Below are 14321 nucleotides of genomic sequence, written 5' to 3' on the forward strand. Positions count from 1 at the left end.
ACTGGATGGTACCACAGCTTGATGCTGTTTACACAGCTAATCCAACACAGCGGAGTGGTGGCAGTTTTAAGAACGTGCAATATGCTATTGAGTTAGTTAAGATAATGGTGCTGAAGAGATCCTGGTTTCGTATAAACTTGAAACTATTGTGAACCACCTGTCTGAGGTGCATACGTAGGTTCTGTGAGAGGAGTTGGGCTACCAGTGTCGGCAGGTTGCCAGTTCACTGGGGTCAGGGAAAAAGAGATTTTTTTTTTTTTCTTTCGTTTCTTCCGAGCTTCCATAAATACTTTCTCCGTAAACTAAAAGACTCTGTAGGAAAGGTAAAGAGATACTTCCATCAAGCGAAAAGCAGTAAGTTATCAGCTGAATACTTGCAGACAAACCCACATGGGAATGCTGCTTAGCCCCTTTCAAGTATTTTGTAATTGTAAAAGCATTGCTGTATGTCAAGACTGGGGAAAATCAGCCACCGTGTGTTTAATGGGAAGAATATAGGGTAGGAAATCAGAACACTACTTACATATAGTCAGGCTTTTGCGTACTGCCGGGCTGTTGCTGATCTCTTTCTGCTACTATTGCAGAGGCTTAGGAAAGAGCAGGTCTTAGACATACTCTTGTCTTTTTAAACTTAAGCATTTCTAAACATTAACACAGAAAAGCACACTGGCTGTTTCGACATCCTGTTTCAAGAGAGACTTTGTGTAGAAATTCTTTCTAACTGCCACCTTACTATTGCTGATTGAATTACATTGTCGTTCTCTTTGTAGCAGGGAGTAATTTGTGACCATGTTGGAAGGGCAGTCTCCCCACTCAGCCGTGTTTCGGCTGTCCAGAGACCACCTCCAAGTGCTGGGGCTCAGCAGCACAGCCTGGGAGCTCAGCATTCATTCAGCATTCCTTCGCAGCCCCTCTTCAGCCATGCCTGCGCTCTCTCACTTCATCTAATGTGGCTGTACCTCAAAATGCAAAACTTGGCCGAAGATGGATAGTGGCAGAGCATCTGTAGGCTTGTTAAGTCAAACTCTGATAAACGAGCCGTACCCGGTGTGTAGCTTGCAGACACCATGCCCGAGTATTCGCTGACCTTAAGACTCAATCAGATCATGTCGGCAGAGTGCAGTTCTGAATGTAACTGCCTCTGACTTCAACAGCTGCGTTTACTGCATAAAGAAAAAGCCGTTAAGCCTGTGCCCTTTGCGCTCTCAGCTCTGTTTCTCTAAGAGGTTTATACATGATTGAAGAGAAGTCTGCAACAGAATAACTCCCCTCCTCCATAATATACCCAACAAGAGGAGATGTTCTTTTGTGATTTAGGTTGGTGGCAGCATTCTAAAATTATTTCCAACATGACAATTTTTGAACTCTGTGAAGCTGACGGTAAATAGATGTTTTTCTGAGGAAAAACTTCCATTATATATCTGAAATCCCTTTGGAAGAAATACAAATTCAACGTATTCCTGACTTTCTGTCTGCTGACAGGCTGCTTTGGAAGTGAGAGCTGAATTAAAACTGGTAGATCGAGGTTTGGTAAAGCTAAGTGCCTGAATAGTTCAGGTGCTTATCTGAAGCTTCTCCAAGCTTTCTGGTTCTGCTGTGCCTGGTAGGGTTACAAAAAAACCTTCTGGCTTGCCATAGGCTGACTCTGATGCATGAGCTTTTCCTGCATAAACCGAGAGCTTAACTCGTCTTGTGTGCTTTTGGTGGTGATGTGTCTGGTTATAGATAGAGCTCCAGGACTTCAAAAGCGATCCACAATGGAAATGAATGTGAGGGGTAGGAAATTTAACCTTACATTCTCTGAACTGTGCGAGCATGTGAAGTTGAACAGATAAGCCTCGTTTCTCAAGAAAATCTTTGTGAAATGACTTACCTGAATTTGAACTGTTCTTTGAATTGCAGATGCAAGGATATCACATTGCAGGAAGCATTTCTGTATGCACATTGTTCTCTTTTCTGTTTTTTTCTATCATACAACCCAGTGACATTATTAGGCTACACAGAATAGTTGTAAAGTCTCCGGTTGCCATATGAAATCTGAAAGTTTTTTTAGTTTGTTGATCTTTTACAGTCGTCAGGGGTGGAATAGAGCAACAAAACAACAGTCTTCCTTTCAGGAAGAAGCTCAAAAGAATTTTTTTCAACTGGAGCCACTTTATTATCATGCCGTATCATGTCATTTTCTTAGCTTTGCAAAAGGCACAGTGCCTCACATTTTGAAATGTTAGTATTGCCTTCCTGAAAGATTTATTTTTAAACATACAATCGTCAGGGAGATAGAATGTTCATGTAAAAAGTCACTGGGAAAACAAAAACAGTTGGAAAATGGAACACCTTTGTATTTGTAAAGTCAAGCAATTCAGGGGGAAACGAGGTGTTTTGAAGAGAACATTGGAATTAATGGTCCTGGCATGTCGTTCTGGCAATGTCTTTAGACACCGCTGCAGCCTGACAGATTAATTGGCAGCACGCACTAGCCTGTTGCAATCCAGGGTTCACAGATAGTTCTGACTGGATGAATGACGGACGGGGTGTTAGTAGGGTTGGGCAAAACAGGCTGGACAAGAGCACAAACTGCTGCCCGGTATCATGCCTAATTCAGGCTGACCCCTTCTCAAGGCCTGAACAAGTTTGAACTACAGGGTTGGGGTTGGTTTTTTTTTTCTTTATGGGCTGCTTCCTAAAATATTGCCTTTTAAAAATGAAAAAGGGCAAAGTCACTCGTGTCTCTGCACTTTGATTGCAGGCTGGAAATAGAGTAAAACAATAAATATATTGCAAAAGAGTGCGTATCATCTAAACTTCCAGTCCAGCTTTGCAGTCCCAGGGACTTAGAGAGTTGAAACATTCTTCAGATGTGCAGCCAATTTTATCATGCCTAACCAAACCAATCTTTTCAACGCTATGAATTTTGCTCATCACTAGCTGATCAGCATGTTTTAAAAAGGTCTTGGTAGAGTCTGGAACCATATCAGAAGAAATGTTATTGTGTATTCTTAAATACCTGGCTCGGTAAACTGTTGTGAACGAATTCTTATCCAGATCCCTTATCAACCTGCTAAATTACCTATGAACTTTGCCGTTACAATGTTTAATTATTTCCCTGATCCAAATACCGTCATCTTGCCCACGTAGGACAAAACAACACTGGAGACCCTGACTCAGCAACTGGCAGTAAAACAGAGCGAAGACGGGAAGTTTAGCCACGCGATGATGGATTTCAACATGAGTGGAGATTCTGACGGTCAGTACAAATGGCTTGTCCTCGTTTCCAGTTTTGTGTGTACATGTCAGCGGGTTGTGGAGGAGAATCCAAGTACGTTGGAGGCCTGTGAGGAGTTGGAGCGGTTAGCAATTAGTGGCTATGAAACAAGGCAGGAAAAATGATTCATAGCGTGGTGTTTTAAGTCTGGACATGATTTTTAGCCTTCTCTTCTATACACTGCGGTTCTCAAGACTGGACCAAGAATGTATGTCTGATGGTAAAAGGGAATAAAGGAGACGAATAGATGTGTGATAAATAAATGAGATCACACAGTGAGTCCATGAATTATAGACCCAGTCATCCATAGGTGTTGCACACTGCATCTGTAGGAAATTTCTTGGTTTGATGAAGCAAGCATAATGCTTCTTTCTTTAACTGCTATGTTAAATATGCTATGCATATGTTGTTAGGGAGAGGTAAGCACAAAAACAGACATAAAAGTTCATTTGCTAGTTAGAGAATTGCTTAAAAAGAAATGCCTGCCGTTACCATATATCACCAGCTTCCCATCACAAAAAAGGTAGAAGATAGGTAACATAATGTGACCAGCATTCTGTAAGCAAGAAAGAAAGAAAGTGAAAAGAAAATCTACGTTGGGAAGTGTTAGGTTTATGTTATTAAGTAGTAAAAGATGGTTTAGAAAAGCCGTTTAATGCTTTTTGTTGAAAAAAACAACTGAAACTGTTCATCAAGTCTATACTACATGATACTGAGTCGATAGAATAACTGAAAACTAGACAATATACAATCCATGGCATTTCCTACTACTTCAAGTAAAAAGAAGATGTGCCACTAACCTGTTGTGAACACTGACTCATTGAATATGCAGCATCTGACGGAGGTTACTGATGGCAGAGGAAGCTGCGTAATGAAACACAAGCTGGGAATGTTTTTCTCTTTCTTTTTAGGAAGTGCAGGAGTTTCAGAGTCTAGAATTTATCGGGAATCCAGAGGGCGTGGTAGCAATGAGCCCCATATCAAGCGCCCAATGAATGCATTCATGGTGTGGGCTAAAGACGAACGGAGGAAGATTCTTCAAGCCTTCCCTGACATGCACAACTCCAATATCAGCAAGATACTAGGTAAGAATAATAGAGCACTGTTCTTTCAGTAGGAAAAACTCAAAAACTTTTGACTGAATAGAGCTGATCACCTGACCCAACAGAATTAGTGTCTCTTAACCATCTGTTTTGCTTCTTAAGGACTGCATGAAGGACCACAGCAATACGAGCTTCCACCATGCTGCCCAGCGTCAGAGATTAACTGTAACCTGAAACGTTCTTGTGTCTTTGTAATTACTGAGATTGGGTTGGTGGCTTTGGTGCGAAGACATGAACTGAATAGGCAAACCCAGTTGATGTCATTAGGCTGTTGAACAGGCACAAAACAACGGTTATCGTTTATTTGCCCACATATTTCACCTGACTAGATTCCATGGGGTACCTCACCACAGTACTTGATGTGTGCCGTAGCACTTTTGGTTCAAATCAATGACCATAGGGAAAAGATCCTAAAATGCATCCTTTTATTTTATACACTGACAGTTTTAAAGGATTTTTGTTATGTTTCTGTTACCTTGAATATGTCTATCACAAGCTGCTTTTATTCTAAATATTCTGAAAAGAATCCTAAAATCCAAAAAAGAAGCATCAGAACTAATTTCTGTATCCTCTACTCTTCAAACCCCAAGCAATATTTGGCATGAACATAATCTACTGAATTTCTTGCCATAGTCTTCCAACTTTTCGCTGCTTGCTTAAATTCCCAGGGCCTCACCTCGATGACACACTGAGTGATACAAAGGGTGAATAATGAGAATCTCTGAGGCCAATGATGTACTGTTCTGCAGAAAAAAATCAGTGACCAAACTGGAGATGTTGCATTTTTACTGATAAAGACTGTTTTATAGGACCTAAGCATCCCTCAGGCCAGTGGGTAAAAGCTTAAGCAGGGAACATGTTTACCTGGGATGCAGGTCTTGTTTGTTTTGCAGACAACTCGAGAGATGTAGCACAATTATAATGGTAGCATTAACCAGCTGCAGGGCTGATAATTATGCTGGGTTTAGACTGGTCAGAGGTTTGAAGTTTAGCTTGATTAGAGTGGTATTATGAAAAAGTTAGCAGGGGGCAAGGGGAAATGAAATAAATTGACCCTAGATGCGGAATGAATTGGCTGTGGATGGCAGATGTGACAATATTAACCCGTGATTAAAAGGGTGGTTCGAGATTAGATTAGTTATGGGGACAGGATTAGAAGGCTAAATTGGTTATGTTGATGGTAAAATAACCTTATACTGGTTAAAAGGGATTATACTGGTCAGAGGTGTATGATGTGATTAGGCTGAGGACAGGACAGTAATAGTTTTGGTCTGTTTCTAAATTGAGAGTAGACCTGGTTAAACCTGTTTGTAAATAATCAGCTTCAGAAATCTACAAGATCATTCTGAACGGCCCTTTTCATATAGAAAGAACAAAGAGAGCTTGATGTTTTCCCTCTTAACTGATTGTTTTGGATAACAACCTCCGACAGCTCGCTGCTAATTCATTCTGCTTAAAACAGGCGCTTGAGCTGGGCTGACATTTTACGCAGTCTCTGGGGATCCTGGTTGACATTTTAAAGGGCTTCTAAGCATTTTATAATACCCTAAAATCTGGTTTTAATAAGCCATTCCGCTGAAATTGTTAACATAAGGAATCACCTTTTACTACTTGGCGCTAGATCAGGGAGATATGGGGACATCTTTTTCTGATTAGATATACAGTAGTTGGAGTAAAATGTGCAAATTCATTACAGATCCTGTTGAAGTGACAGACAGTATAGCTAACTCCAAACTCTTTCTGTTTTGCTGCCAGATATGGGGAAGGCAAGGTCTGAGGCAGGAAGAGATGATGTTTCTATTTCTTTCCAGCATCACATTTAATTTTTTTAGTCCACCTATGCAATGGAGAGGGATGTCCTGACGTCTTCTTTCTTGACAGAAAACATAACAGAGGTCTTCCCTCTGTTGCAGAAGGCCGATCTTTTGAAGTCAGCAGGGAGCTCTCTGTTAACTGGCATAGGGTGAGCAACTAGGAGCTTGAAGTTCAGCCAGGTTTCAGGGTCTCCTTATTAGAAAGCCACAATTTTTCCTTCCCTTTTTTTTTATCAGCACTGCTACACATTGAGGTCAGAGAGTTTGGTGTCACGGGGAGTAGCTTAGATGGAGATGTCACCGACTGAGGGTCATTTTTATAGTAAAATGAGAGGAGGTGCCCTTCCCAGCACTAGAATTCTCTAGGGATTATGTTTGACACTGTGGTATTATGTTTTGAGCATAAAAATTAGATACATGGATTTGTCACTAAATTCATCTGTGCATACGTTTGTCATCCATCTGTTCATTGCAACTTAAACTTGCCGATAATGATTTTTTTAGTAAATGTTAAAAAAGTGCTAAAATGGGTCTGATGGACCCTATCAATTTAATAATGCATTGTTTAGATAATTTTGTAAATATTTTAATTAATTTCGCTGGGAAATCTACATAAAGAATTAGGAAAAAATTAAGTTAGATACTACCTTCAGAAATTCTCTCGTGGATGTCTGAGAGTGTGGATACAAACGTATACGGATACCTGTACGTTATACAGGTGTTTCTGTATGTGAGGGTATTTTTTAAATGTAAAATCAGCCTGATTCAGATACTCAGATTGAAAAATGTCAGTCTAATGGCTTACAAGTTAGGCAGTGTTACAAACAGCTGAAAATTCCTGTCAGACAAACTTGGCTTAAGATCAGCAGTAAGAAGAGCTCCTAACCCCACCTAGTGCGTGTGTGTGTGTGTGCCTGAGCACGCGTGCGGGGGCACTCGTGGGGGCGTCTTTTTTCTGCCCTGGACTCAAATAGCTGTCCTTTACAGCCATCGTTCTGTGTGGGCACAGCTCTAACTGCTCGGTTTGGGGGCAGGGGCCACATTTGGTGCTGCAAAGCCTTGTAATTTTCTTATTTATTTTCTACACTTTGGCCACCAGATCAGGGAGAATTGTACGAGACTCCCGATTGTCGTTATGTCTGCATCCAGGGAGGGGAATGGGTTCTTGTTTTCATAGTCGAGGAGGAAAGCCGTGCGTTCTTGACCCACTCAAAGCATTCTAACACAGATGGTGAGCAGAAAGCTCACCCAAGAGTGTAAATCTTCCCTTAAAAAGGCAGATTTTTCAAGGTTCTTCAATCACAGCTTGTTTGGGCTTGAGCTTAGTGCTGTGCATAGGTACCCGTGCCTGCCTGCTTGTGTTTATAGACACGTAAAACAATGGCAGATAAAGCTATTTCAGATATGTTTTCTCCAAACACAAGGTAATTTTAACCAGTTTTAATACAATGATTGACAATACTCATTCATAGTTTTGCTTGCCTGCAGGCGCAGATTCAAAGGTCAAAGAGTTATATATTCTTGGAACTTGCAAAATTTCAGATTAAGACCAATCAAGAGAGCTGGCTGGATTTTGTATATTACTAAGAAAATAAGTGAAAATTATAATATGTAAAAAACCAAGGGTTTGTCATCAGAAAATGTGCCCTTTTCAAAATCTATTTCTACAGCAGTGGTTTCTAATTTTTTGTATTTCAAAACATACTACGAAATCGTATTGGGTGTATTTTGTAAAAATGGTAAAGTCACAGTAAGAGGAGGTATCACTGCAGAAGGCAGCTATTAAAAACTTGCTAGGAAGAGAGGTGAGACTGCCAGGATTTTTGTTGTACTGAGTTTGCAGCCTAAGAAGGAAAAACATGACGAGTGACATTTAGGTATAAATATTGTTTGTGTAACTGTATGTACAAATATTATGCATCGGGTTTCTGTTTTTATGGCCCTGATCCTGCAAAGACTTAGGCGTTTGCCTGACTTCACCCACTATTTACAGATCTTTTCACATTAGGAATCGGCCTGCCCGGATCTGACGGTAGGTTTGCAGCAAATGAGCAAGCACAGCAAAAGAGGAATTGTGCTGGGGGCATTTTCATGGCAATCTTGTGACAATTTTAATTTCTATTTGCAGCCGATTTTAATTTCTACCCTTCTGTCTGTCCATCTATCTCAAAATATATCTCGAGTTCCTACATTGCAGGTCCCCTCACAGCACATAAAGCAAATGTCGAGGTTTGTTTAAAGACTGAGGTTTTCAACTTTATTATTCATAAATAAAAACTGATTCATCAGCAGAAATTGAGGACGGGGCTTTTTCTAAGCCACTGGGACTAGAGCAGGTCTGTGATTAGAGATCTCTAGCCTTAGACTAACTTTTATGAGTTTTCTTCATACACTAAAACGCCAGTGTCTACAAGGCAGAATTTGAAAGTAGACCTACATCTGGGTACCTTCCAATAGGGCTCGTACACTTTACCCTAATTTTTTAACGTTGTTCAACATGGGTCCTATCTATGTTTCCATCTTATGTAGGCGTTAAGTGTTTTGGCAGCGTCCACATGTTTATCATTCTGTCATTTAGCCCAAAATCTGGGAGGCACTATGTGTGGAAAGTTGGTGTCACTTTTTCTAGCCACTCTTTTTGCCAGAAAAAGCTTGGAATAATTTTTCTGCAGGAGTCGAAGCTGCTGACCAGGATTCTGGTTGCGGAGCTTTGCTGCCCTGTGTAACACAGAGCGCTGCCTCAGATTCCCACACACAGACGCTACCTCTGTATGACACTTGAAGGAGTTTTAGTGCAAATCCTAGAAACCATCTAGTCATGCTAATATGGTGCTGCATCAAAGCTAATAACAATGTAATTAAACTGTGTCCCATTCCAGAACTAGCTGGAGGATCTCTGCATGTTGCACATTGTAAACATCATGAAAAATGATGGGTTTGACTCCAAAGTGATGTTTGCTAAGAAAAGGATGTCCATTGCTCCTCTTCAGAGCAAAGGCGTCGTTATTTACGAATCAGTTGTCTCGAGGTGCGAGGTCAGGCTGTACCAGCCTGTTAGCCCTTTACTCCAGAACCAAACTGCAGCTCGGAATAAAGATTTAAAGAGCAGTGGAGAAAATGGTGTCGGTAATCACAAGGGTCCTCTCTTGAGGGGACCAAACTCTTTTCTTTCCTGGGAAGGGATGGCTGCGCTGTCTGTATTGCTAGTCTTAGGGGCACAATGAGCTAAGGCCAGCCTGAGTAAATAGCATGAGCTAAGTACAGTATGAGTAACCATAAAAAGTGAAGAACAAGAGGAGTCAAGTATGACATATGACATTATGAAGCCATTAAATTGAGAAACTACTCAAATTTTTTTTCTCAGATGGGAAAATTGACTATTTTCCAATAAAGTTTTCCTTCTAGGCCACATGTTTCACAGCTTGGACCATTGCTGTTATTTGAAATGTATCTTACCCTGAAGCACTTCTACAGTTCATGGAAAAATAATATAGGATAACTGATTCAAGAAATTTTACTTGCTGCTCCCATGCTGCATTCTTTAAGAAATAATAGTTCATAAATTTCAAGAGGTATTTGAAAACAATTATAAAGTCTTCATTATTTCCCTAGCTCAAATATCCACACTAACATAAGCAGAGTGTCAGAAACAAGGCTGCCAGCAAAGGAGCCATAATGTGGCTCCATTGGAGAGATGTGCCAGTATCCCAGTGCTCTTCCCTTCATGACGCATACTGAATTCTTCATGTTGGAGCCAGCAGTGTTCACCAGGACTTGGTCTTGGAGTCAAAACCCCACTGAAACCTACTGGATAGATCGTAGCCTTCGGATGCATTGCTTCATGGTCTTTGCATACTCCTGTACCCAGCAGCATAGCATTTATGATCAGTTCGTATTCTGCTTCTTACAAACCTGGAAGCTAGAAAGATACAGTATTTGTCATGAAAGACTAAGGTGAGGACACATGCATATCCAGAGTGTATGCCTTGATCCAGCCGTGGTGGAGGACAGCAACTAGATTTCAGTACGTGGGAGCAGTGCCTTCTCGAGAGCAGGAGGTTAGAAACAGGCCCATGGCCAAAGGAAAGAGGGAGGGGGTGGGGGGGTGTAGCAGAGCAAACTTTGAGTATCTGTGCGGATCTTTGGCCATTCCACTAAAATACCGTGCCTTGTTTTCTGAAATGAAGTGTCAGAGATTGCTTATTATTCACGTCAGTTTTGCTTTCCACCTGAAAGACATTATAATGTAGTAAGTTCCAATAAAATACTGACTCAAAACTTCCAATATCATCTCTCTCTGCCTCTTGGCCATACCCAAGAGGTTTACCAGTCAGAAACAAACAAGACCTGACCCCTGTCTAGAAGCTCTGACAGATTGCCAGCCCAAAGCAGTATGGCCGTAGGTATCTTGTTCTGGGTGACTACTTGTTTCTCTGCCTTTCAGTGTTTGTGGATGAACAGAATCTCATTTCTTTTTTTTTTTTTCTGGACAGGATCTCGCTGGAAAGCTATGACAAACCTAGAGAAGCAGCCATACTATGAGGAGCAGGCCCGACTCAGCAAACAGCACCTGGAGAAATACCCAGACTACAAATACAAGCCAAGGCCGAAGCGTACCTGCCTTGTGGATGGCAAAAAATTACGCATTGGCGAGTACAAGGCTATCATGCGCAACAGACGCCAGGAGATGAGGCAGTATTTTAATGTTGGGTATGGGACCTTTAAAAACTACTGCTCGTTTCAGGAGAAAAACTTCTCAGGGAGAATTCTTACTTCAGTGTGGCAAATGTTGTATTTTATTGGCAAGAACAGTCCGTATTGCTAGCAGAATATGAAGCTTATACTTTAGAACAATGTGTTCCAGGAGGAAGTTAGGCAGTTAAGGACTCACTTGTTGGCTCTGCTATATCCTCATCTTACAGCCTCAACTAATTGTCTCAGTTCCACTCTGATTGTGCAAAACAAAAAGATTTTCCAATGAAACATAAATCTTTTAATAAAGCCTTATAAATATTGCTTTATTATGAGGCCTCAGAGATTATATCTGAATGAATATATGGTAGTGCCTGTTGATCCAAAAGCCAGAAATACAAGTTTGCATTCAAAGTGATCCATGGCAAGTGGTCTGCAGAAGGACTGTTGGACGTACTGAAGTTGAGCTGGAATACAGACTTGGCTCAGTTAATTCATATCAGGCATGGAGTGTCTGCATTGTTCATTGTGATGTAATTGTCCTACTAGGGTGTGCCTTGCAGTACCGTAAGCTAAATGCTTTGTGTTGAGTATAAATTTCAGGCAGACTCATTTGATAAACAACTAATAGAGCAGCTTAATATGAGGAGATTAAAATCTGCCTAGAAAACTAGCATGCATTTTCCTTCTGCAAAGACACCTTGGTTTTGGTTACAGCAGATCAAAAGAATTGAAAGTAATCAAATACTCTGCAATATTTCTGTATCCACTCCAGAAAATGAAAAGCTACACACTGGTCTTAAAATAAAGCAAACCCAACAACAAGAACAACCCTTAGAAATAATGAAATTTGCGTTCTGTTTCAACAGAATTTGGAAGCATTTTAATATTAACTGAGTTGCACATCTCTCTAGTTAATGGCTAGAAGCAGCAATAAAGGAGGGAATATCTGTCCAGCAACTGCTAAGTGTCATCAAACTGTGTTTTAAACAGCTACAGTGTGCATTGTTATAATAAGCCGCTCAGCAGAGAAATTTGAGCTGCTTAACCCTGTGGTGCTGGCAGGTCCAGTGATCCCAATGGTAAGCACTGAAACAAACACAGGGAAGTCAGCCAACGTTTGGCATCAAGAGATTAAAAAAAGAGGAGGGGGGCCTTCTGGAAAAAGAATAGGTGGCAACAGAGCCCCCAAAACACTGCTTATCTGGTTAACATGCGTGCTTCATCAGGGGAAAAAAAATAACCTTGTAACATTCTGCATATTATTTAGCTTTTCAAACAAGGCTGACATTGAAATCAAGACATTTCTGGAGATAATTTGCACCAGGGTGTTAAAGCACGGAACCTGGGGTGAAATCTTTATAGAAGCTACTGACAAAGCAGCTGATGACTGCAGTGGGGTCAGCACTTGATGCTGGCGGTCACAGCACTACAGTTGCGTTGCTGGTTTTAGTTCCCTGTCTGCTGCCTCACCTGGAACAGGTTATTTAGGACTATACCTCTAAACGCCAGTCCAGCTCTTGCCTGGGCACCAAAATAAGGGATTGGGTTTACAAGAGCTGTGGCTGTGCCAGCTGCTGCGACGTGCTGAAAGCCTGTCTGAAAGCATTGCAATGGGAGCAAGGGGAAGGACCGAGCACTTTTTGCAACTCTTGGACTAAATGCTTCCCTGTCTTAGTGTCCTCATCTTCAGTGGTAGTGTAGCGCGCACGGGACTGCTGAGAGCCCCGATACATTAGTATCTGAGGACTGCTTTGAGATCCTTTGCGGTGGACATCCTATAGAAGTGGAAAAACACTATTCTTAAATTATTTAATATTTGAAAAGCACTCTGAAAAGCACCATTTAAGTGCAAAGTGTTCCTATTGTTAAATATTAAAAGCAATTTAAGTGTGCTGAATCTTGTTACAGAAATGCTGACTCCAGAAAACAAAAGCCTTCCTATTGAACTAAGAATAAAATGCAAATTAGATCCGCTCCCTACTTTAAGGGCTGTATCTTCAGCTGAGACAACTTCTGCTTGTTTCAGAAACATGGAAATAAGGACCGTGAGGAGGGAGGCCTCGCTCGAATGGCAGGCAGGAAGTATCTGAAAATGCAGCAAGCAATTCCAAATACATGTAAAGCTGTTTGGCAGAGGAAAGTCTTTCAGGATCACTGTACTGTGCAAGGCTTACAGTACAGCCAGGGCAGAGGCGGGCAGGAGAACAGGGGAGGGTTTCATTCTTAATTAAGAATGTTCATCTCAAGAGACTCTGTCCTGTCTCCTGTGGCAAGGCTTTTCAGTGCAGATGGACACACCGCTGATGACATTACAATGTGCAGCATGTTCTGAAGAGTATTACTGCAATGGAATTACTTCATGCAGCAAGGAGACAAAAGGAGCATGAATTTTAAACCTCTAGGCTTGTTGGGACCCTGAAGCTTCTCAGGGAAACAAATGGGGGTATAACACAGCTAGTGTTCGTGATGCAAAGGGAATTTCTATGGCCTGAAATGATTCTTTCATTACTGCAGACAGGTTTCCAAGGCTTAGACACTGCATAAAGGCATCCTGTAGAGGATTTTCGCAAATGCCCATGTTGCTTGCTTGCTTTTTATTTATTTTTAAATAATGCGTGCTTCTGTTTTAAGTCTGCTTTTTCCCATATTTATCCGCCTTCCTTCCAAGGATCTGCTTTTCATGAGTGCCGCTCGCTGTGAAAACTATCACCTTCCAGTGGGAAGCCCTTGGTGATCATCCTACAGACCCGTGTTGGCCATAGAAAGCCCACTGTTCCTCTCCCTAATAATGGCAGATCTCTGAATGAACACGGAGTAAACATTGTCTCTTTGGAGAGACGTGACTTGCTTTTTCCTTGCACACTGGTACTTTCCTACAGCACTTCTCTGTGGCTGTGCAAACCACCTAGCTCTCACCACATGTCCTCTGTTGGCAGAGTGTTATTTTTATGTCTAGTCCTGGCAGCAGCTCGGATTATTTAAATGGAAGATTTTCAAAATACTTATTTTTTAAGTTGGACCACAATTGAAAGGGTGTTTATTTTTGGCTGGCAGCTCATGGGACACCCAGTTTACGCAGTAAAAAAGTTTGCATCACAAACAGGCAGGCTGAAGCTGTGTAGTTCAGATACAGATAGAGGTGTTTACAGAGATCGGGTTTTCTTATCAGTGAAGTTGGTTTGGGCTTGATGTTCATTTCGAGAGCATCCTTTGGTGAGTCTGAGGTATTGATATAAGGGTTGTCTGGCATGGGCCATCTAGGACCTTCCTCTGCACGCCCAAGAGCATATGCTGTGGTCTTGCAAAGTGCTGTTGTACTTGCCCTCCCTTTTCTTCTTCCGATATTCAAATGTCCTTCTAATTTTTCTCCACGACAGGCAACAAGCACAGATTCCCATTGCCACCGCGGGCGTAGTTTACCCAGGAGCCATTGCCATGGCAGGAAAG

General features: G+C 41.4%; 1 protein-coding gene across 1 annotated transcript in view; it reads left to right on the plus strand.

Moving 5' to 3' along the window:
• Positions 1–3135: 3135 nt before the first annotated feature.
• LOC104501035 (transcription factor SOX-5) overlaps positions 3136–14321 on the plus strand; it is a gene marked incomplete at its 5' end in the record, with an annotated part of 11514 nt that continues 328 nt past the window's right edge. Inside the window, 4 exons of the mRNA XM_010144769.1 lie at positions 3136–3244; positions 4174–4347; positions 10673–10889; positions 14252–14317. Coding sequence (XP_010143071.1) covers positions 3136–3244; positions 4174–4347; positions 10673–10889; positions 14252–14317 — 566 coding nt within the window. The remainder of the gene's footprint in view (positions 3245–4173; positions 4348–10672; positions 10890–14251; positions 14318–14321) is intronic.

This window comes from Buceros rhinoceros, unplaced genomic scaffold (assembly GCF_000710305.1).
Source record: "Buceros rhinoceros silvestris isolate BGI_N320 unplaced genomic scaffold, ASM71030v1 scaffold14841, whole genome shotgun sequence".
NCBI classification, from domain to species: Eukaryota; Metazoa; Chordata; class Aves; order Bucerotiformes; family Bucerotidae; genus Buceros; species Buceros rhinoceros.